At 42.1% G+C, this 24,509-nt stretch overlaps 1 protein-coding gene across 2 annotated transcripts in view; it reads right to left on the minus strand.

The window, feature by feature from the left end:
• Positions 1 to 24,509, minus strand: part of ZFYVE16 (zinc finger FYVE-type containing 16) — a 63,562-nt gene that overhangs the window by 10,165 nt on the left and 28,888 nt on the right. For both annotated transcript variants that reach the window (XM_073679324.1, XM_073679316.1), the window contains 9 exons: positions 20,011 to 20,235; positions 18,808 to 18,890; positions 17,836 to 17,940; positions 17,502 to 17,652; positions 15,625 to 15,705; positions 4,253 to 4,415; positions 3,322 to 3,427; positions 2,659 to 2,826; positions 48 to 167 (listed from right to left, as the gene is read on the minus strand). In XM_073679324.1, the coding sequence (XP_073535425.1) occupies positions 48 to 167; positions 2,659 to 2,826; positions 3,322 to 3,427; positions 4,253 to 4,415; positions 15,625 to 15,705; positions 17,502 to 17,652; positions 17,836 to 17,940; positions 18,808 to 18,890; positions 20,011 to 20,235 (1,202 nt within the window). The remainder of the gene's footprint in view (positions 1 to 47; positions 168 to 2,658; positions 2,827 to 3,321; positions 3,428 to 4,252; positions 4,416 to 15,624; positions 15,706 to 17,501; positions 17,653 to 17,835; positions 17,941 to 18,807; positions 18,891 to 20,010; positions 20,236 to 24,509) is intronic.

Here is a 24,509-nt window from a genome sequence, read left to right on the forward strand (position 1 = left end):
GCCAACTAACTAAGGCTCTCTATAAAGAAGATGATCAGTTCCATTACCAGAGGTAAAATGCTGGTGTCTGAGGTCCGGTTGTGGATGACTGGGATGAGTGCGCTGTCGAGGTCATTCAAGTACAGCTGGGGGAGAGGCTGACCCCCTGACCCTGCACGATACTCAACCTAAATATAAGACAATGTAAAAAGAAACATTTAGAGTTTACACTGTAAAAAACAATATAAGAACACTCGGGCAGATTTATGAAAAAGGTCCTAAAGAATAACGGGTTTTGGTGCCCATACCAACCAATCACAGTGTGGCTTTATTTGCCAGATCAGTTTTAAAAAAAACAAAGCTGAGCTCTGATTAGTTGCTACACAGCTTTTCTTCTAGACAGTTTTCATAAATAAGACAAACAATGTATACATCCCATGATAAATCATTTGTAGGATTCCCTTTAAATGGACCTTGCATTTCTCCTGACATGTCCATTTTTGTAAACACTTATTTTCCTCTTTCCAGCTTTTCTTTTTTTCTTCTGCATGATGTTCCTGGATTTATCCTACACATTTAATACAATTATTAATATATATATATTTTTTTAAGGTTGACAAGGTATTTAGATGCATTTGTGTAATGGTGAAATGAATAACTACATACAAAAATATTTAGATGTTTATCCCTCTCCCATAGTAATAGTTCTGCTTTACGTCACTTGTCTCATCTATTGCATTAATTCTTGTGCTCAGGTGTACATAAATATGTGACTCTTCAGATTTTGTCTTATACTATGCCTGAGGAAGAGGCCTGAGTAGTTTCAAAAGCTTGCAATTTGTTACCATCTGTTCAGTTAGCCACTAAAAGGTATCAACCATGGAGGACTCTCAAATCTAAATATTTTTCTATCTACTGGCTAACACAGTACACACACACACACAAATCTATCTATCACACACGGAAATATTGCTGCAAAGTAGGAATGCTTTTTTGAAGATATAACAGTGAATTTATTTTTATCAAGTTAAAAAAAGCAAAGTGAATGAACCAGACAAACAAAAGAGAAATCTAAATCACATCAATATTTGATGTGACTGCCTTATGCCTTCAAAGCAGCAACAATTCTCCTAGGTAGAGTATCAAATAGTATATTAAGGAACTCAGTTCTCCAAGATGTTAGGAACAACTTCCCTGATAACCACAGATCTGTGGATGTCGCTTGTGCAAATCCTTCTGTCTCTTTATGTAAACTAAGAGACTCAATTAAGTTGACATCAGGGCTCTGTGGAGGCCATATCACTTCCAGGACTCCTTTTTCTTCTTTAGGCTGTGTGCCCACTATGCGTTTTTTAAGCGTTTCCGCAGCGACAATTCCGCTGCAGAAACGCTTAAAAAACGCTTGGTAGAAAGTCTGCCATGTTCCCCAATGATAATCCGCATGTGCTGTGCACATGCTGCGGAAATCTCCGCTGCGGATTATCATTGCGGAAAAATCCGCAGCACTATCAGTTATTTTGCGTAAACGCGGCATTTTCGCCGCCATTGACTTGCATTGGAACGCATGGAATCCGCATCACTGAATCTGTACATGCGGATTACATGCGTTTCAATGTGGGGATGGTACCCGGGTTTGGAGAAGAGGAGACTCTCCTAAGGACCTGGGTACCATAGTACCTGTAAAAAAAAAAGAATAAAATAAAAAATAAATATTATACTTACCTTGTGATGGCCCCCGGTGTCCTTGTCTCGGCTTGCCGGCAGCTTGCAGTAGACTAGAAGGACCTGCGGTGACGTCATTTAGTCATGTGACCGGTCACGCGACCGCTGACGTCGGCAGGTCCTTTAGTCTACCGCGAGCTGCTGGCAAGCCAAGACAAGGACACCGGGGGCCATCAGAAGGTAAGTATAATATTTATTTTTTACCATTCTTTCTGTCACACTACATAAATCCATGCCGTTTGCATGGATTTATATATATAGTGTGACCAAGTTGTCAAGCACTTTCCAAGTGATGTTAAAATTGCTAGGAAAGCGCTTGACACCCGCATGCGGAAATGCATGTGAAGAAAGCTTCACATCCGCATGTCCCTGGCAGGAAAAACGCATGTACAATCCACATGTACAATCCGCATGCGTTTTTTCTGCCAGGGAGATGCAGAAACGCTCAGGAAAAATCGGGAGCATTTCTGTATTGTGGGCACAGAGCCTTACGCTGAAGATAGAACTTAGTGATATTGGCTGAATGTTTGGGGTCGTTGTCCTGCTACAGAACAGATTTATAGTCAGACACCTCCTGGATGGTGTTGCATAATTGATAAGTATCTGTCTGTAATGGAACTTTCCTTCAAAACTTGTGAGCAGGATTACCTAGAAGAATTTATGCCACTTTGAAGGTAAAGGGTGGTCACATCAAATACGGATTGTTTAATTTTCTCTTTTGTTCACTCACTTTGCATTTTGCTAATTGATAAAAATAAATGGTTATCACTATTTCTAAAAGCATTCTTACTTTGCAGCATTTTTCCTCTCACTCACCTAAAATTGTATTTATACACAGTACTCTGTATATAAATATATTAACAGTATATATTGATTTCTCTGAATATATACATATACATGAAAGTACTCAGCATAAATCAATGGCTAACACAATTAAACAAGGTGTAGAACTGTTACCATGTCGATATCCATGGAAACCCGCAGTCCTATCTTATTCATTCCCCCGTTCTTCAAGGTCTTGAGATGTGGACAGAGAGCAGCTCCACAAGCGGTTGCTATTTCTTTAGCAAACTGAATGTGAGCCATTGCATTGGTTGGTTCCCGGTCTCGGAGTAGATAAAACACCTAGAAGAAGAGGGACATCGGTATTTCTAAATTACATATTACTGCTGCTACCAATAATAAGCAAGTGAAGCTTTCATATCATACTACTAGCAAGGATTTACAGTGCCATCTTTACTCCCCGGTCTCAATGCATCCGATTGTTATCCAGCACCACTGCACAGTGGCAGTGCTGATAGTGTGATCCCCACACTCCTGCCAAGACGTATGCGCAAGCAGCGGGTATGTGAAAGTGTAAGATCTGCTCGGCTCCGATGCTGGATAACCACTATAATTGGATGCATTAAGGGCCAATAGTAAAGTAGGTACCTTGAGCTTATTATCAGTGCTTAAAGATGGCCGATCATGGTCGCAGTGACGGGCTCAATGTCAAATTGCTTGAAATCGCACAGTGTGTACGATATGAGGATTCACAAGTCTGCAGTCACACCGAGTGACTGCAGACTTTTGTGCCAAACCTGGACAACCCCTTTAAAAAAATAGTAGTCTTCCACTTACCTCTGTGCATTTCACAGCTTTATCGTGTGCTTCAAAATCAGTATCCTGACAAATCCTTTCACTTGGGATTCCTTCCATCGATTGTCCGTCAATGGGGCTTATTATCCTATAATTCAAAGCAAAACATTTCCACATAGGATGGATAATCGATAATGACATGTTATCCCGTGTTTTTATATGTGTTTGTATAGTTTTGTCCTGACAGCTTCGCCTGTATAGACATGTACACTGCACAGCCCATTATTCAGATGGCATATCTCATCATACTCACCACCATCCTCATATAAATCGCATGAGAGATCTGACAGAATTACTGTGATTCTCCAATCTTACAACAGAAGACTACAATTAAAGGGGTTATCTGCTTTTCTCCCCAGAATCAGTGCCACTCCTCTCTATTGGGTGCTCTGTTTTTGCCACTAGTTCCCCATTCAGGTGTACAATATTGGTTTTGAATATAATCATATGGCTATATCATTTTAAAACCAAGGGGATAGAGACAAAGATGAACCTCCAATATGGTGAGTAATTAACCAGTTCAGGACTGGGTCATTTAACCCCTTTCCTGACCAGGCACACTGTTGGGTTTTTTCATACATGCGATTTAAAGAGCTGTAAAAATTTCTCGTTTGGATACAGCGTTAAACAAGACAAAGACTGTAATAAACGGTCTCTGTCTTATGGGGAGCTTGGCCGTGTCTGACAGCCCGCTCTCCGCTCCCCAGCTGCGTGATCGCATGGAGCTGCTTTCTACTATGCAGTGATGCTTTAGAACATCACTGCAGAGTATAACAGGGACTGATCTGATGTTTAACGTCTATGGAAAATGTGAACATAGTTAAAAAAAAGACCAAAATAAACTATATTAGTGCTGGTTAGTCAGAAATTACAATACAAGAGTCATTAGTATTTTCACATGTTTTGCTTTTACCCTTTATTTTTACTGTCCACGGTCTCCACCCATCGAATTGTCACTTCTTCGGACAAGTCTCCTGAATCTACTTTTCCACATGTTATCCGGAAGTCTTTCTTGTCTCTTAGAGCTTGCCGTAGAGCTTCCATCATCTCCTGTGTAATTTGTACCATCATCCCATCTGATTAAAAAAAGGAAAAGTCGCCATTGTGAGTATGGAAAGGAAATTAAATATATATATATATTTTTTTTTTACGAAGGATTAAAAGGCAAGACAGGATTTTAATTTATGCATAAACTAGAAGAACTACTCCTACCTATCACATTTAGAAATCTACAAGTCATTAATCCCCTACACTCATCACTGTACCCAATTCTCCTCTTTTTCTGTCCTGATCTGGCTGTATATCACTCCAACGACACTCTCAGAAGCACTCTGGACCACGTTTGGTCCCTCACCCTCAGAACCTCCAAACACAGAGTAAAACAGCCCTGGCTCACACCTCAAACTCGATTTATCCTACAATGCTCTAGGAGGGCCAAACGCCTATGGAGGAAAACACACACACCAGAAAACTTTATCCACTATAAATTTATGTTAAGCACCAATAACTCTGCCCTTCACCTCGCCAAACAGACTTACTTCACCACCTTGATCTCCTCACTATCCAACAACCCAAAAAAACTCAACACCTTCCACTCCCTCCTCAGTCGTAAAGCACAGGTCCCTATCACAGACATTTGTGCTGATGATCTGACCTCCTACCTTACAGAGAAAACCGTAAATATCCATCAGGAAATCAGCTTCTGGCCACAAAGTGCTGTGACTCCCATTCCTCCCCACATCTCCTCTGGCTCACTCTCCACATTTGACCCATTCACAGAAGAAGTAGTCTCCAGAATCCTCTCCTTTTCTCGTCCTACTACATGAGCTACTGACCCATGCCCTCACACCTACTCCAGTCTCTCTCTCCAGTCGTCACTATCCACCTAACTAAAGTCTTCAATCCCTCCCTCTCTTCTGGTACCTTCCTCTCGTCCTCAAACACTCTATTATCACTACATTATTAAAAAACCACCCTCTCTTCACCCATCTTGCACAAACTACAGACCAGTCTCCAATCTCCCCATCATCTTTAAACTCTGAGCCTGGTCTACTCCCGCCTTACCCATTACCTCTGCACTCATTCTCTTCTAGATCCATCACAGCCTGGCTTCCGTGCCCTACATTCTACAGAAACTGCACTCAAAGTGACCAATGACCTTCGGACTACTCTCTGCAGCTTTTGACACTGTTGACCACCATCTCCTACTCTCTAGGCTCCACTCAATCGACATAAAGGACACTGCTCTCTCCTGGTTCTCCACCTACAGTACAGACCAAAAGTTTTGGACACACCTTCTCATTTTAAGATTTTTCTGTATTTTCATGACTATGAAAATTGTACATTCACACTGAAGGCATCAAAACTATGAATTAACACATGTGGAATTATATACTTAACAAAAAAGTGTGAAACAACTGAAAATATGTCTTATATTCTAGGTTCTTCAAAGTAGCCACCTTTTGCTTTGATGACTGCTTTGCACACTCTTGGCATTCTCTTGATGAGCTTCAAGAGGTAGTCACCGGAAATGGTCTTCCAACAATCTTGAAGGAGTTCCCAGAGATGCTTAGCACTTGTTGGCCCTTTTGCCTTCACTCTGCGGTCCAGCTCACCCCAAACCATCTCGATTAGGTTCAGGTCTGGTGACTGTGGAGGCCAGGTCATCTGGCGTAGCACCCCATCACTCTCCTTCTTGGTCAAATAGCCCTTACACAGCCTGGAGGTGTGTTTGGGGTCATTGTTCTGTTGAAAAATAAATGATGGTCCAACTAAACGCAAACCAGATGGAATAGCAAGATGCTGTGGTAGCCATGCTGGTTCAGTATGCCTTCAATTTTGAATAAATCTCCAACAGTGTCACCAGCAAAGCACCCCCACACCATCACACCTCCTCCTCCATGCTTCACGGTGGGAACCAGGCATGTAGAGTCCATCCGTTCACCTTTTCTGCGTCGCACAAAGACACGGTGGTTGGAACCAAAGATCTCAAATTTGGACTCATCAGACCAAAGCACAGATTTCCACTAGTCTAATGTCCATTCCTTTGAAGAACCTAGAATATAAGACCTATTTTCATTTGTTTCACACTTTTTTGTTAACACATGTGGAATTATATACTTAACTCATAGTTTTGATGCCTTCAGTGTGAATGTACAATTTTCATAGTATACAGAAAAATCTTAAAATGAGAAGGTGTGTCCAAACTTTTGGTCTGTACTGTATCTTTCTGACCGCTCCTTTATTGTATTGTTCACTGGCTCCACTTTTCTTCCTTTCAATATTGGGGTCCCTCAGGGTTAAGTGCTTTGCCCTCTTCTCTCTCTTCACGGCTCCAATTGGACAGACAATCAGCAAATTTGGCTTTCAGTATCATCTTTATGCTGATGACACACAACTATACACTTCATCCCCTGACCTTACCCCCCGCTGTACTACAGAACACCAGTGACTGTCCGCAGTTTCCAACATCACGTCCGCTCTCCACCTGAAACTCAACCTTTCCGAAACAGAACAACTTCTGCTCCCGCTGGCTACTTACCTCCCTAAATCTGACATCTCCCTCTCTGTGTGGCACCACAATAACGCCCAGGCAGCAGGTGCGCTGTCTGGGTGTTATGTTTGACACCAATCTTTCCTTCGCCTCCTATATACAATCTCTTGCCCGCTCTTGTCGCTTGCACCTGAAGAACATCTCTAGAATCCGCCCCTTTCTCACCATGGAAACAAAAACCCTCACTGTTGCCCTGATCCACTCCCACCTTGACTACTGTAATTCTCTATTAACTGGCCTCCCCCTCATTCGACTTTCCCCTCTCCAGTCAATCCTTAATGCAGCAGCCAGGGTCATCTATCTGGCTAATCGTTACTCGGACGCTTCCGCTCTGTGCCAGTCATTGCACTGGCTGCCCATACATTATAGGATCCAATTTAAATTGCTTGTTCTCACCCACAAAAGGTCTCCACTTTGCGGCACCCCCCTACATCTCCTCCCTCATTTCTGTTTATCGGCCTACCCGTTCTCTAAGCTCCGCAAGCGACTAACATCCGCACTAATCCGTACCTCCCACTCCCGGCTCCAATACTTCTCCCGAGTTGCACCTATTCTTTGGAATGCTCTACCCCAAGAAATTAGGACTAACCACAATTTACACAGTTTTAGGCGCTCCCTAAAAACACATTTGTTTAGGGCGGCATATCAATTTCCCTAATCAAAGTTCTTTTATATATAGCCCATTCACTAGTTCTCTGAACATAATTCTCCATCAAATTACACCGCACCAAAAATCACTACAAATACTAACTGGTGACGAGCTCATGCAATCTTTATCTATCCCCCATTCCCTCAAAATGGCTGAACCATCATTGTAAATAAGCACCAGGACTTTGTGTCACCCCCATCTCATTGTAGATTGTAAGCGCTTACGAGCAGGGTCATCATTTTTTAAGCTGAAAAAGCCCCCCCCTCGGCTTATACTTGAGTACATACTTACATTTCGGCTGTGGAGGGTAGTGGTGGGGGAGGGGGACAGTGTTACAGTGGCGGAGGAGCAGTGACCAGGCAGTAGCCGGCTGCTGCAGCTACCACGTGTGCCCGCTGCTAAAGAGAATGAATATTCACTCTTCTCCACGCCCATGGAGAAGAGTGAATATTCATTCTCTTTAGTAGTGGGCATATGGGATCGCTGAGCCGCAGCAGGAGCTGCGGCCGCTGCAGACACAGCACGCCATTAAAGAAAATGAATATTCACTCCTCTCCTTGCCCATAGTCCCAGCGTGGAGAGTAGTGAATATCCCGGCAGCTCACCACAGCGTCTGAGGGCACATGGCAGTGACGTCATGCGCTGCACAGATGCGGAGATCAGCTGCTGACAGAACAGGACGCAGCGCTGGAGCAGATGGAAGGAAGGTGAGTAGAAGTGTTATTTTTTCATGTGTGCAGTGATGGGGGGCCATGCATACCAAGATTGGGGGATGAGGGGTGCGCCACGCATACCAAGATTGGGGGATGAGGGGTGCGCCACGCATACCAAGATTGGGGGATGAGGGGTGCGCCACGCATACCAAGATTGGGGGATGAGGGGTGCGCCACGCATACCAAGATTGGGGGATGAGGGGTGTGCCACGCATACCAAGATTGGGGGATGAGGGGTGCGCCACGCATACCAAGATTGGGGGATGAGGGGTGCGCCACGCATACCAAGATTGGGGGATGAGGGGTGCGCCACGCATACCAAGATTGGGGGATGAGGGGTGCGCCACGCATACCAAGATTGGGTGGAGTGGGGGGCCATGCATACCAGGATTGGGTGGTGTGGGGGGCCAAGCATACCAGGATTGGGTGGTGTGGGGGGGGCCCATGCATACCATACAGTGCCTCCATCTGCCTCATTACAAGGAATCTTCCACCGGGGGTTGCTTCTGAATCACGTATTTCAGAGATTTACACAGAAACCTCGGTGTAAGCGCTCAGAGCAGGATAAATGTGAGCCGAGCCATACTGTGGATCTTTGGGAGGCAGAATGAACAAATCAACAGCAGGTGAAGAATTGTTTTTTTTATTTATTTTTCACGCCATTCCTCGTGCGGTATAAGTGATTAGGCGACTTTATTCTTCGGGTCGGTGCGATTATAGCGATACCAGATTTATATCGGGTTAGGTTTGACAGCTGTCACACACTAAAAACACTTTTTATTGCAAAAAACTATTTTTTCCATCACCATATTTTGAGAGCTAGAATTTTTCTATATTTCGGCTGACAGAGTCATGTGATGGCTTGTTTTTTGCAGGATGAGTTGAAGTTTTTATTGCCACCATTTTCGAGCACATGATATTTTTTGAGAGCCAAACAAAAATCAGCGAAATATATATATATAAATCAATCAAAATAAATTTACTAACACAAGCATAACATTGACAATTAAATTTTATTCTGAATAATAATACAAAAGCCGTTAAATTTTATCAACGCAGGAGCTCAAACTGTTTTCCATTACAATTTGCACAGCTTTGAAGTCTGCCTCTTACGCTTCGACAAACTTTTTTGCACAAGTCTCTTTGGGTATTAATTTCTTGAAATGCATCTCTTATGTAATTTTTCAAATCACTGACACTTTTTGGTTTTCGACTATAAACTTTGTCCTTGAGTACTCCCCAAAAGAAAAAATCCATTGGGGTCAAGTCTGGTGAACGTGCCGGCCAATCAAGTGGGCCTCTTCGGCCAATCCATTTATTAGGAAATGTTTCATCAAGATACTCGCGGACTACTCTTGAATAATGTGGAGGGGCCCCATCTTGTTGGAAATAAAGGTCATTTGAATTCGGCTGTTGCTGTAACTGGGGAACAACTTGATTCATTAGAATTTCGAGATACTTATCTCCTGTGACTGTGCCATCAAAAAATATTGGTCCTAAAACACCAAAACTTGAAATACCACCCCAAACATTGACACCTGGCTCATTTAGTAGTTGCTCTAATGTTAAATGCATGTTCTCATTATACCAGTAAATACAATTATGTCTGTTAATATGGCGGGATAATTTGAAAGAAGCTTCATCACTCCACATAATGTTATCTAAAATTACTGGATTTTGTTCAATTTCGTTAAGCATAATCTCACTAAATTGCAGCCGCCTGTTTGGATCATCCTCCAAAAAAACATGAATTAGACGTGGACGATATTTTTCCACCCAATAGATTTCAGGATTCACATGATAGAAGCTCGTGAAATTCCCAATTCCAAAGAGGCTCTTCTGGTGGACTTTTTTGGACTCTGAACAAATGTTTCAGCAACAAGTTGTTTATTATCTTCTGTACAGACTGTTTTGGGTCGACCAGTTTTTGGAGCATTAAGGATTGAGCCAGTGGCATTGAATTTGTCACAAATGCAGTAAATGGTTTGTCTCTTTGGGGCTTGAGTACCAAATGTTTCAACCCAATTTGCTCTAACGGTTTCAGCATTTTGAGATTTCCAATACTCTGTTAACCCCTTAAGCCCCGGAGCATTTTCGTTTTTGCTCCCCTTGTTCCCAGAGCCATAACGTTTTTATTTTTTGGTCAATATGGCCATGTGAGGGCTTGTTTTTTGCGGGACGAGTTGTACTTTTCAACGCCATTACTAGTTTTACCATATCCTGTACGGGAAAACGGGAAAAAAATTCCAAGTGCGGTAAAATTGCAAAAAAAGTGCAATACCACAGTTGTTTTTTATTTATTTTTTTTACCACGTTCACTGAATGCTAAAACTGACCTGCCCTTCTTATTCTACAGGTCATTACGAGTTCATAGACACCAAACATGTATAGGTTCTTTTATATTTAAGTGGTGAAAAAAAATTCCAAAATTTGGTAAAAAAATAAAAAAATAGCGCCATTTTCTAAGACCCGTAGCGTCTCCATTTTTCGTGATCTGGGGCTGGTTGATGGCTTATTTTTTGCGTGCCGGGCTGACGTTTTTATTGATAACATTTGGGGTAGATCCGATGTTTTGATCGCCCGTTATTGCATTTTATTGCAATTTTGCGGCGACCAAAAAAACGTAATTCTGGCGTTTAGAATTTTTTCTCGTTACACCGTTTACCGATCGGATTAATTCTTTTTTTATATTGATAGATCGGGCAATTCTGAACGCGGCGATACCAAATATGTGTATGTGGGTTTTTTTTTTATATATTTTATTTTGAATGGGGCGAAAGGGGGGTGATTTAAACTTTTATATTTTTAAAAACTTTTTTTTTTTTACTTTTTGCATGCTTCTATAGTCTCCATAGGAGACTAGAAGCAGCAACTGTCCGATCGCCTCTGCTACATACAGGGGACGAGCAGGTCCCCTGCATGCAGCAGAAATGGTCCTGTGCTATGAGCGCCGACCACTAGGTGGCGCTCATAGCGACAAGATCATGACAACCACAGGCGTCTGCTGCAGACCCTGGGTTGTCATGCCCACCCATCGGTGACCCACGATCACGTGACGGGGTCGCCGGTGGGCGGGGCTTATGACGCGCTACCCGGAAGCGCGCGTTAAATACTGCTGTCGGAGATTGACAGCGGCATTTAACATGTTAACAGCCGCGGGTGGATCGCGATTCCACCCGCGGCTGTTGCGGGTACATGTCAGCTGTAAGAATCAGCTGACATGTGCTCCGTTCAGTGAGGGCTCAGCGCAGCAGCCCTCACTGAACGGGCAGTATGCAAATATGCGTACTAATACGTCCCCGGTAAGTAAGGGGTTAAAATCCATTTTCTTTGATCTGTATTTAAATTATTTGCCATTATGTGTTATCTGAATTATCTGAAAAGAAAACAGATTTGGGGGAGATCTATCTGTGAAAACTAGATCTGTGAAACTGGCTCAGTTGCACTTAGCAACCAATCAGATTTCACCTTTCATTTTCCAAAGAGTCTGTGAGGAATGAAAAGTGGAATCGGATTGGTTGCTAAGGACAACTGAGCCAGTTTCACTTTACACCATGTTTGATAAATCTCCCCCTTCATAACCTTATTACACTTTCTGACAACCCTGTATTGTATACAGTACAGAACAAAAGTTTGGACACACCTTCTCATTTAAAGATTTTTCTGTATTTTCATGACTATGAAAATTGTACATTCACACTGAAGGCATCAAAACTATGAATTAACACATGTGGAATTATATACTTAACAAAAAAGTGTGAAACAACTGAAAATATGTCTAATATTCTAGGTTCTTCAAAGTAGCCACCTTTTGCTTTGATGACTGTTTTGCACACTCTTGGCATTCTCTTGATGAGCTTCAAGAGGTAGTCACCGGAAATTGTCTTCCAACAATCTTGAAGGAGTTCCCAGAGATGCTTAGCACTTGTTGGCCCTTTTGCCTTCACTCTGCGGTCCAGCTCACCCCAAACCATCTCGATTAGGTTCAGGTCTGGTGACTGTGGAGGCCAGGTCATCTGGCGTAGCACCCCATCACTCTCCTTCTTGGTCAAATAGCCCTTACACAGCCTGGAGGTGTGTTTGGGGTCATTGTTCTGTTGAAAAATAAATGATGGTCCACCTAAACGCAAACCAGATGGAATAGCATGCTGCGGCAAGATACTGTGGTAGCCATGCTGATTCAGTATGCCTTCAATTTTGAATAAATCCCCAACAGTGTCACAAGCAAAGCACCCCCACACCATCACACCTCCTCCTCCATGCTTCACGGTGGGAACCAGGCATCTAAAGTCCATCCGTTCACCTTTTCTGCGTCGCACAAAGGCACGATGGTTGGAACCAAAGATATCAAATTTGGACTCATCAGACCAAAGCACAGATTTCCACTGGTCTAATGTCCATTTCTTGTGTTCTTTAGCCCAAACAAGTCTCTTCTGCTTGTTGCCTGTCCTTAGCAGTGGTTTCCTAGCAGCTATTTTACCATGAAGGCCTGCTGCACAAAATCTCCTCTTAACAGTTGTTGTAGAGATGCGTCTGCTGCTAGAACTCTGTGTGGCATTGACCTGGTCTCTAATCTTAGCTGCTGTTAACCTGCGATTTCTGAGGCTGGTGACTCGGATAAACTTATCCTCAGAAGCAGAGGTGACTCTTGGTCTTCCTTTCCTGGGGCGGTCCTCATGTGAGCCAGTTTCTTTGTAGCGCTTGATGGTTTTTGCAACTGCACTTGGGGACACTTTCAAAGTTTTCCCAATTTTTCGCACTGACTGACCTTCATTTCTTAAAGTAATGATGGCCACTCGTTTTTCTTTACTTAGTAGCTTTTTTCTTTCCATAATACAAATTCTAACAGTCTATTCAGTAGGACTATCAGCTGTGTATGCACTTGACTTCTGCACAACACAACTGATGGTCCCAACCCCATTTATAAGGCAAGAAATACCACTTATTATACACACACACACTACAAATATACACTGCTCAAAAAAAACAAAGGGAACTCAAACAACACAATGTACCTTCAAGTCAATAACACTTCTGTGAAATCTACCTGTTTAGTTATGAAGCAACACTGATTGTGAATCAATTTCTCCTGCTGTTGTGCAAATGGAACAGACGACTGGTAGAAATGATCGGCAATTAGCAAGATACCCCCTATAAAGGAGTGGTTCTGCAGGTGGTGAACACAGACCATTTCTCTGTTCTCATCCTTTTTGGCTGTTTTTGTCACTTTTTCATTTTGCCATTGCTCTCACCCCTAGAGGTACAATATCATGAGGCGGTGTCTACAGTACAACCCACAGAAGTTGCTCAGGTAGTGCAGTTCATCCAGGATGGCACATCAGTGTGAGCTGTGGCAAGATGGGTAGCTGCGTCTGTCAGCACAGTGTCCAGAGCATGGAGCAGATACCAGGAGACGTGGAGGGAGCCATAGGAGGGCAACAACCCAGCAGCAGGACCGTTACCTCCTCGTTTGTGCAAGGAGGAACAGGAGGAGCACTGCCAGAGCCCTGCAAAATGACCTCCAGCAAGCCACAAATGTGCATGTGTCTGAACAAACTGTTAGAAAATGACTCCATGAAAGTGGTATGAGGGCCCGACATCCACAGATGGGGGGTTGTGTTCACAGCCCAACACCATGCAGGAAGCTTGGCAATTGCCACAGAACACCATGATTGGCAAAGTCGCCACTGGCGCCCTGTGCTCTTCACAGATGAAAGCAGGTTCACACTGAGCACATGTGACAGACGAGACAGAGTATGGAGACTCGCGTGGAGAGCGATCTGCTGCCAGCAACATCCTTCAGCATGACCGGTTTGGCAGTAGGTCAGTAATGGTGTGGGGTGGCATTTCTTTGAAGGGCCGCACAGCCCTCCATGTGCTCACCAGAGGTAGCCTGACTGCCATTAGGTACCGAGATGAGATCCTCAGACCCCATGTGAGACCATATGCTGGTGCGGTTGGCCCTGGGTTCCTCCTAATGCAGGACAATGCCAGACCTCATGTGGCTGGAGTGTGTCAGCAGTTCCTGCAAGATGAAGGCATTGCAGCTATGGACTGGCCCGCCCGTTCCCCAGACCTGAATCCGATTAAGCACATCTGGGACATCATGTCTCGCTCCATCCACCAACGTCTCGTTGCACCACAGACTGTCCAGGAGTTGGTGGATGCTTTAGTCCAGGTCTGGGAGGAGATACCACAGACCATCCGCAACCTGATCAGGAGCATGCCCAGGCGTTGTAGGGAGGTCATACAGGCACGTGGAGGCCACACACAATACTGAGCCTCATTTTGACTTGTTTTAAGGACATTACATCAAAGTTGGATCAGCCTGTAGTGTGTTTTTCCACTTTAATTTTGGGGGTGACTCCAAATCCAGGCCTCCATTGGTTAATAATTTTGATTTCCATTGATGATTTTTGTGTGATTTTGTTGTCAGCACATTCAACTTTGTACAGAACAAAGTATTCAATGAGAATATTTCATTCATTCAGATCTAGGATGTGTTATTTGAGTGTTCCCTTTATTTTTTTTGAGCAGTGTATATACAATTCTTTTCACTTTGTCCCACTATGGGACTTTCACTTTTTGCAGTCTGATCGCTTGGAATGCAGCAGCATTCCTATGCTATGCAAATTGTCAGCGCTGCACTGAAAGGCAAACTTGTTAGATCATGCACTGTGCATTATCTAGCAACTTTGCTAACTTTGGCGACATGGATGTTGTCATGACGACATTGGCTCACCGTGGCAACGATCGGGCCCCGCGATGGCATTGCGGGGTCTCAGATACAAGGGCAGAGGAGCTTTCTTCCCTCTGCATGCGCGCTAGTTGCTGTGATTGTAGCATTTAGCGATTTAAAGTGCCAGAAGCGGTGCAGGCACCGCTCCCGGCACTGAGTCCCGGGTGTCAGCTGTCAGAATCCTGTGCACGGGTGATAGCCATGACGTATATGTACTGAATCAGTTGGGAAGTCCGACGATCATGTATATAAACTGCAAATGTCGGGAAGTTGTTAAAATAAATAAATACATTAAACACAAAGACCTGATTTAAACAATGGGTCATTTTCTGATTATAGCCCCTTAAGTAATGATTCACAAAAAATAAAAAACTTTCAAACTAGGTTGGGGGCTTTGTCCCCCAGTAAACACACTGGGTAACACAGGCTTCTTGAAAATATTCTAGAAAAGAGCATTGGGAACAACAGAAAGCGTTAATGTTGCCTAATCCATCACAGTCAGAAACAGGCAGTGACTGTACAAAGCGCCTGAGGACAGATGTGCGCCCTGTCAAAGTTGGTGAGGATGTAAAGTTGACCAGACACATGAGATAGCTGTTGCCTGAAAGTGCAGATCTACATTCCCACATACCTTCTACTATGCTAGATTTAGCAAGGAATCCAGATGAGGTTTTCAGGGCACCATTAAACACAACAAAACTTGCTCCAGTTACTAGGAAGCAATAGGAATAAGACACATTAGTAGAATTTACTTCTGAATTTCATTTAGGGAATCATTTGTATGAAGACCATTCACCAGCAGCTCAGAGACAAGCACAGGACATGCAGCCTATAAAGTTATTATAATCCTATGATCATAATTATTGCGATCCTTCCCTCATGAATCATTCATCGCACATGGAAACATTTCTCTCTGAAATTAGGTCATGTGCGTCGTGGTCAGGTTCTGTGTGACATGAATGATCTTGAAGCAGATCCAATACCTGCTCACATTTCCTTCTGGCACAAATTGCAATTTATTTAGCCCGTAGGCCAAAACATAGGTTCAAAACTAGAGAGGAGTGAATACATTTTCAGAACTCCGATCCAGGATCTTGAAAACCGCAAATTACCTGCCGGCATCTTCAGCTCCTCTTTCGATTAGTGGGTGCAATGTCATCAATGCGGCCAAACGCACAAACACAACGTCATCCAGGCCGGCTAATCAATGGAGGAGCTGGGGATGCTGGCATCAATCACGTCCCACCAAGTGGGTGCAGCCTAGCTACATAGTGGGACACTTAAAGGAGAGACTGAAAGTGAGCATGGATCCCTAGTCTAAATAATCCTCTCTACTATATCATAAACCAAACTAAGGTAGTTGTTCGAGATTGGAAAAAAAAAGGCTGCTTTTCTCCCCCAAAATCAGTGACAATTCTGTTTATTGGGTGGTCTGGCATTGCCCCCCACAGACATTCAGGTGTATGATCCTGTTTTTCATTTTCTCTTCCAAGTTAATCAAGTCAATCAAAAGCAGGTATATATCAGTCTAATTCCTGCCAATTTTTTTTAATAATAATATTTTTTTTTTATACTAGCCACTGGTTATTTATTTTTTTGTTAGACCCATAAGTGCCCGATTCAAAGTTTTTCCACCAAAGGCGAGGCGCATGCTGCTTATCATATGGGCCGGTGTGCACCTCTTAATGAATCAGAAGCGTCTAACTCGTGTACCTAGTCTTTTGACTATGCCACTATGAGACCATGAACACTGGGCGTCTCCCCAGCACAGTTGCTGGGTATTGACAGACCCAGGTCACCTCTCCCAGTGAATTAAGACAGAGCAGGCTGTTTTTCCCTGGTACTTGGGCTCTTATGAATATAGATGTAATAAAAGAAAAAACAACCTCCCTTCCTAATGATTATGTGATCGCCGGATGCCAGGAGGGATCTAGAGCTGCTGTGTCCTAACAGACCCAAATCAGCTCCTCTGTGCAGACAGGAGGCAGAATTTGCCCTGTAACTGGGGCAGATATGCAAGCCTCATCTAGAGGGAAAATCAGAGGTAACAAAAATGTATTTAAATGTTGAAACGCCTCTAAAAAGGTCTTGTGTGTGTCCTGCCACAACAATAACATCGGGTCTACTAATTAGAAAAGGTGTCAGCAAGTATGAGGTCCAGCAGCCATGAACTACAGACTTGGCCCCTGAACTGGGTTTTGCAAATCTTTTTGCCCAACTTTGTAAGAGGGATAATAAAAATGCATGCATACTGGGCATTATGACTGCTTATTATCCAGTGTGTCACACCAACAGAAATTACAGGCTGTGAGCTGACCGTATTTAATCTCAGATGAATAATCTGTTTATAGTAATGGCAGCTTGTACAGCAGTCTAGTAAGGAGACATAATTATATCCTAAAGCTGAGGCTTTACTCCAATAATAGTTTATGCAGACGTAAATCTGTTCACTATCAGATATACGGTATTATCATTGATGTAAAGCGTTTTTCCGGTATGGATTCTTACCTTTTCTAGGCTGTCCAGCAGCACTGTTCGCTTGTGTCTGATAGATGCCATCACTATTCTGCACACAAACCAGATGAGAGTCTGCATCCAGACTGAAGCTGGCACCGATGCTTATCACATGCTCATTGCAAGAATGAATCACTTTAAGGATCTTAAATTTAAAAAATAAATAATTGACAACACATACACAAAAAAAAAACAAAGACAAAATCCCCAAACAGGGTGTTCCCTTTGCAGGTTGCATTTCCACCAAGGATGTTAGAGTACAACTAATACGAAGGTCTGATATCAATATGAATAAAGCCTTGCCCACATTCACGTGCATCTTGCTCACCTCATTATGTCGCTTTGAAGGAATCTTTATGCAGCTTTTACCCATTTCCATGTGAATTACCAAATCCTCTACATGTGGAATTGTGTACTGGTAATTTCTGAGGTCCTGCATAAAAGAAAAAAATATAGGAATCTATAAGACAAAGCTATAAATTCATTGGGGTACCACAGAAACAAAAGCTTAAAAGAACATGTAGACAGTAACCCAGATTTTTTTTATTTCCTTCCTTAGAGAAAGGTTAAGCAACTTTCAAAGTAGTTTTCATAAAAAAACGTTCTACTTTTTTTTGCTGCCGAAGAGTGTCTGAGTCCCTTATTTAGCGGAGTGCTTTGCAGCAATGGTACAAATGCGTTCAAGTTCCTGCAGTCTCAGGGAGGGCAGAGAAAGCAAACTAAACAGAAGGATGAAAGAACATGAGCCTAATGAAGCAGGCAGCTCTCTGGATACACACAGTTCACACCCAGCCTGTATTACTGGGAGAAACACTCCCACAAGAAAAAAAAAATCTAACACTTGAAAAAGGCTGAAAACTTTATATAAAAAAAGGGTCTGACCACCAATATATTTAAAAAAAAAAAAAAAAAAAAGTGTCCATAGCCTGTATTAAATAGCTTTTGCCAGCAGTGGGGGAGCTTTATCCCTTCACCCATCCCTTCACTTGCTTTGACAGTACCAGGTGGTCGTCATATGCCGCACAAGAACATGCACAGGAGTAATTCTATACATAGAGAATTATCATATCTGTGCAGACTCCCAAGTGGTCTGTGATAATAAGAGCTTGGAAAAAGTGATGATGAGTTCTAAAGAAGATGATGGGCACTGCAGCAACAGCTGCTGAACCTTTACAAAGGAGCTGAATAAGTAAATATAACTGTAGGAAGGGTGGGTAGGGCTCACAAACTCCAACTAAAAACCTCTCAGTTGTTGCTCCAAATATATTTAATCTCTTTGCTATGTACAGGAAATACTTACAGTGAGAAGGTTTATTATAGTATGTCCAATCTCTCCAAATACAGATTTTCGATGTCTGCGGCTTGTTACAGGAGATGGATATACTTAAGGAATTAAACACAGACAGTCAGGAATAACTCAGGTGCCATTTTCAATCTATTTTGATGCTAGACAACTTTTTCTATTAATTATAGGGATAACTTACAAGTATTCTTCAAGATTACAAAGGCATCCCAATCTTCAGATATATCGTCCCAGCGGCTCCACTTTTGGCCTGGGTTGAACACAGGACAGCGTTTTCTATGTTGTCAGTGAATGGTTCTGTGTGTAAAGGGGGCTGGCTGAAAAGCTTATTTATATAGCTAAACAAGCCACAGTCTCTCATGGCCAATGAACAGACAAAAAAGGAGGCTGGCTTGGCTAGTGAAATGGTCCTGTCAGCCAGCCTTCGTTACCTAGAAGACCGGTACAGTGCCAAAACAGGAAACCCTCTTCTCAGTCAAGCAGAACTTTGAAGTGGAGCAGGGGATGCTGGGGGTGATATCTGGAGATTAGGGTACCTTTGGTAACTGAAGTCTATTTAGTAAGTGGTTATTTTAAACAGAAATTTATTTATTTTTTAGGTGGACAACCCCTCTAAGGCTCAGTTCACACTAATTTACCTACATTACCCAAAATAATTACAAAAATATTTTCTGCACTTAAATTCTCAAGTAAATATTCATATAAAAAGTGTAAAATCTATGGAAACAGAGTTCATTGCCAGGCTTTTCTATTTCCAAGAGAATACTGAACAATTTACACAACATTAGAAGCATAACCCAATCTTTTAATATACAAACATATTACTAGGAAATGGCAAAACATAATGATCGATGGTGTCCAACCTCCGAGAATGCTGAAAATGAGGGGGGAGAGGTTCCTTTGGCGTCTTCTCCTGCACCGCACTCCCAGACACCCGCTAGCAGAGAAGTGAAGCACAGAACAGTTTGCGGGTGTCTGGGAGAAAAATCATTCCGAAAGGAAAAAATGAAATACTAAAAGGCACCACAGCACTTAACAAGCACTGCCGAACTCTTATACAGAAGATCAGTGGAGGTCTCCGCAGTCAAGAAATGTTGGCATATCCTTATAATATGGCATCACGCTCGATGGATGGAAAATCCCTTTTAGGGGCTTACTACTGAACTGCTAACATTGCATATGGAATTTGACAACACTTACCACCACTTTCAGCTCCCAATGTCAACATTAATCGAATAGGAAAAACTTTTGCCCATGGAACCTCCATTTTCAGGATGATAACCCCACACAAGAAAGGACTATCTGGTACAGGCAGTCCGCTGAGATCCTGAAAAGTAGGAGCAAAGAACAGGAAGCCGCCATGATCCTTGCTGCCCAGAAAGCTTTCAGTAAAGGTAATATTTTCCAAATCGCCTATATATTTTCCTGTAAAAAAAAAAAAAAAAAAAAAAAGAAGAAGAAGAAGAAGAAAAAAAATCAAAACTTCAGTGAGAGAATATAGTAGATAATTCAGAATAGGAAACAAAGAATGATCATTTATCCTTGAATATCAATGACATTATACTTAAAGCAGATCTGGAACCAGAATTCACAGTACAAACTGGACACATTATTATACAGATCACTTAGACCTGATGAAGTTGGAACAACCGCATAATACCCCAGATAATATTAGGCATGAAAACTTTCAAAATGGATTATACAGCCATTCTAACATGGATTATCACAGTAAGTACACCAGCCTCATATGTTCTAGATCTATTTAATAGTGTATATACTTTGTATTGTGAAATCTGATGACAGATATGCTTTTATCACACTCTATACGACCATTGATTCATTCATTACACTGAATTGCAGACATTAGGAGCCTTTTCACAAATCATGAAGTCACTACTTTTGTTAGCAAATCATATGTAACTAAACACTTTCCACTTCCTTTCTGTGAAGTTTTCAATATCGTATCAGTACCTACATTGGACCCAATTCATCAAAGCTTTTAAGCCACAGTTCTGACAAAAAAGATTTGAAAAGTAGCAAAGATTTTGTGCAACGCAAACCTGCGCTAACATTTAGAGACTTTTGGCATTTTCCCAGCAGGGAAGAACAGGGGCAGGTCAACCCCTGTTCGTCAAATTCATGACAAGCGACGGTATTCACTATGCCCATAAAACTTATTCCAGTTGCCACCTCTTAATGAATCAGGAATATCTGACCCCAGCAGGCCCCCTCTTCAAGACTGGTGGGAAAACAGACTCAGGACTAATTTTTTTGTTTGAAGGGATCCTGTCACCTCCCCTAACATATGTTTTTAACAAATACTTGCATTGTCCATGAAAAAAAAATAAATAAAAGCAGTTTTTCTTGGATTGAGATGTTCCTCTGTTATTCCTCCTTGAAATTCATAAACTGTTCTGTGTGTGAAAAGGGACGTGTTCCTGAGCAGTCCAATGCTGGCAGAACTGATTACACACTGACACTGTCCAGAGTCACACCCCAAACTTGTAACACTAATTTACCAATTTATTCAAAAGTTTCTAGGAGGAATAAGTGAGAAACAGCACGTCGTCTTCTAAGAAAAGTCAGAAGAAGTTGGGTGAAATCTGCTATGCATTCTTGATAGCAAAGGATGACCTGAATAGCAGAGGATTTGATTTTTATTGACAAAAAAGTGAAAATCGTCAGTTTCTCCAACCAACCATTATCATTAACCCCTTTCCACAAATGGACCTAACTGTACATCCAGATTGCCAGTTTACCGAAATCAGACGTACGTTATGTCTCAGAGATGACTTGGGCACCGGAGTTATGGCCATTGCATCAGCTGCAGGAGCCGGCTGTACACAGCCAAGTTTCTGCTGCATGTGCAGTGACCGAAGCAGGAGCTAGCTTCAATCCCAGCACATTAAACCCTCACATGCCGCGATTAATAGTGATAGCGGCATGCGATGAGTAAACAATAGGAAAAAAATACACTTTAACCCCTTTACAACCCAAGGTGGTTTGCACGTTAATGACCAGGCCAATTTTTACAATTCTGACCACTGTCACTTTATGAGGTAATTACTCTGGAACGCTTCAACGGATCCCCCTGATTCTGAGACTGTTTTTTCGTGACATATTGTACTTCATGATTGTGGAAAAATTTCTTCGATATCACTTGCGTTTATTTGTGAAAAAAGCGGAAATTTGGCGAAAATGTTGAAAATTTTGCAATTTTCAAAATTTGAATTTTTAAGCCCGGAAATCAGAGCGATATGTCACACAAAAGAGTTAATAAATAACATTTCCCACATGTCTACTTTACATCAGCACAATTTTGGAACCAAAATTTTTTTTGTTAGGGAGCTATAAGGGTTAAAAGTTGACCAGCGATTTCTCATTTTTCCAACAAAATTTACAAAACCATTTTTTTAGGGACCACATCACATTTGAAGTCACTTGGAGAGGTCTTTTTGACAGAAAATACCCAAAAGTGACACCATTCTAAAAACTGCACCCCTCAAGGTGCTCAAAACCACATTCAAGAACTTTATTAACCCTTCAGGTGCTTCACAGGAATTTTTTGAATGTGGAAGAAAAAAATGAACATTTAACTTTTTTCACAAAAATGTTACTTTAGACCCAATTTTTTTTTATTTTCACAGGGGTAACAAGAAAAAATGGACCCCAAAATTTGTTGTGCAATTTCCCCTGGGCACGCAGATACCCAATATTTGGGGAAAAAACACTGTTTGGGCGCACGGCAGGGCTCGGAAGGGAAGGAGCGCCATTTGACTTTTTGATTGTAAAATTTGTTTGAATAATTAGCGGACGCCATGTTGTGTTTGGAGAGCCCCTGTGTGCCCAAACTTTGGAGCTCCCCCACAAGTGACCCCATTTTGGAAACTAGACCCCCCAAGGCACCTTTATAGATGCATAGTGAGCACTTGGAACCCCCAGGTGCTTCACAAATTGATTCGTAAAAATGAAAAAGTGAAAAAAAAAACACTTTTTCATTTTTACGAATCAATTTGTGAAGCACCTAGGGGTTCCAAGTGCTCACTATGCATCTAGATAGGTGCCTTGGGGGGTCTAGTTTCCAAAATGGGGTCACTTGTGGGGGGAGCTCCAATGTTTGGGCACACAGGGGCTCTCCAAACGCAACATGGCGTCCGCTAACAATTTGAGCCGATTTTCCATTCAATTTGTTAGCGGACACCATGTCGCGTTTGGAGAGCCCGTGATGTGCCTAAACAGTGGAGCTCCCCCACAAGTGTCCCCATTTTGGAAACTATACCCCTCAAGGATTTTATTAAGGTGTATAGTGAACATTTTGAACCCAGAGGTACGGCACAGAATTTGTTTACATTAGGTCATCATATTGAATAAGTTGTCATTATTCTTGAGCACAAGTGCTCGCTACTTGAGTTTGCATCGGGTACTCAGGTATGCACCATGTACAGCGTGTGCTCGAGTGACATGCTCGAGTCACTGCTCCGCATGTTTCACGGTTATTAGACACCCAAAAAAAAACATGCGGTGATCGCTCGTGCATGGCAGGCAATCCCCGTAAAGTTTTTTGGCCGCGAAGCATATGGGGCAGAGACTCGAGCATGTCACTCAAATACCCACGATACTCAATGCATACCAGAGCACCCGATGCAAACTCAAGTAGCGAGCACTTGCTCTCAACACTAGTCGCCATATCGTCATCTTTTTTTCTTACTTTTGAAAAAAATCCCAACCCCAGCCCTAACCCTAGCCCCAGCACAACCCTAGCCCCAAACCCAGCCCTAACCCTAGCCCAATCCTAACCCAAGAGTTTATTTTTGACGCCGTTCCTTGTGCGGTATAAGTGATTAGACGACTTTATTCTTCGGGTCGGTGTGATTACAGCAATGCCAGAATCATATGGGGTTTTTATGACTGACAGCTGTCACACACTAAAAGACGCATTTTTTGTAAAATCTAGTTTTTGCATCGCCATATTTTGAGAGCTATAATTTTTCCAGATTTTGGCAGACAGTCATGTGACGGCTCGTTTTTTGCGGGATGACTTGACGTTGTTATTGGTGCCATTTTCAGGCACGTGACATTTTTTGATCGCTTTCTATTCCGATTTTTGGGAGGCAGAATAAACAAAAACCAACAATTCAGGAATTTTTTTTTTAATTCTGTTCCGCATGTGGTAAAATTGATGAGGTAGCTTTATTCTTCGGGTCAGTACGTTTACAGCGGTACCACATTTGTATCATTTTTCTATGTTTTGGCGCTTATACACAATAAAAGCTATTTTATAGAAAAAAATATTTTTTAGCATCGCTTTATTCTGAGAGCTATAACTTTTTTATTTTTCGGCTGATGGAGCTGTATGGCGGCTTGTTTTTTGCGGGACGAGGTGACATTTTCAGCGGTATCATTTTTATTTATATGCGTCTTTTTGATCGCGTGTTATTCCATTTTGTTTGGCGGTATGGTGATAAAGCATTGTTTTTTGCTTCGTTTTTTTTTTTTTTTTTACCGTGTTCACTGAAGGGGTTAACTAGTGGGACAGTTTTATAGGTCAGGTTGTTCCGGACGCGGCGATACCAAATATGTGTACTTTTACTGTTTTTTTTTGTTTTTTTTTTATAATAATATTTATTGATGGGTACATTATATTTTTATTTTTGGTGTATTATTTTTTTTATAATATTTTTGCACATTTTTTTTTTTTT

This window comes from Phyllobates terribilis, unplaced genomic scaffold, assembly GCF_046119375.1.
Source record: "Phyllobates terribilis strain yellow unplaced genomic scaffold, ASM4611937v1 Scaffold_1__5_contigs__length_1240528914, whole genome shotgun sequence".
Lineage (NCBI taxonomy): Eukaryota > Metazoa > Chordata > Amphibia > Anura > Dendrobatidae > Phyllobates > Phyllobates terribilis.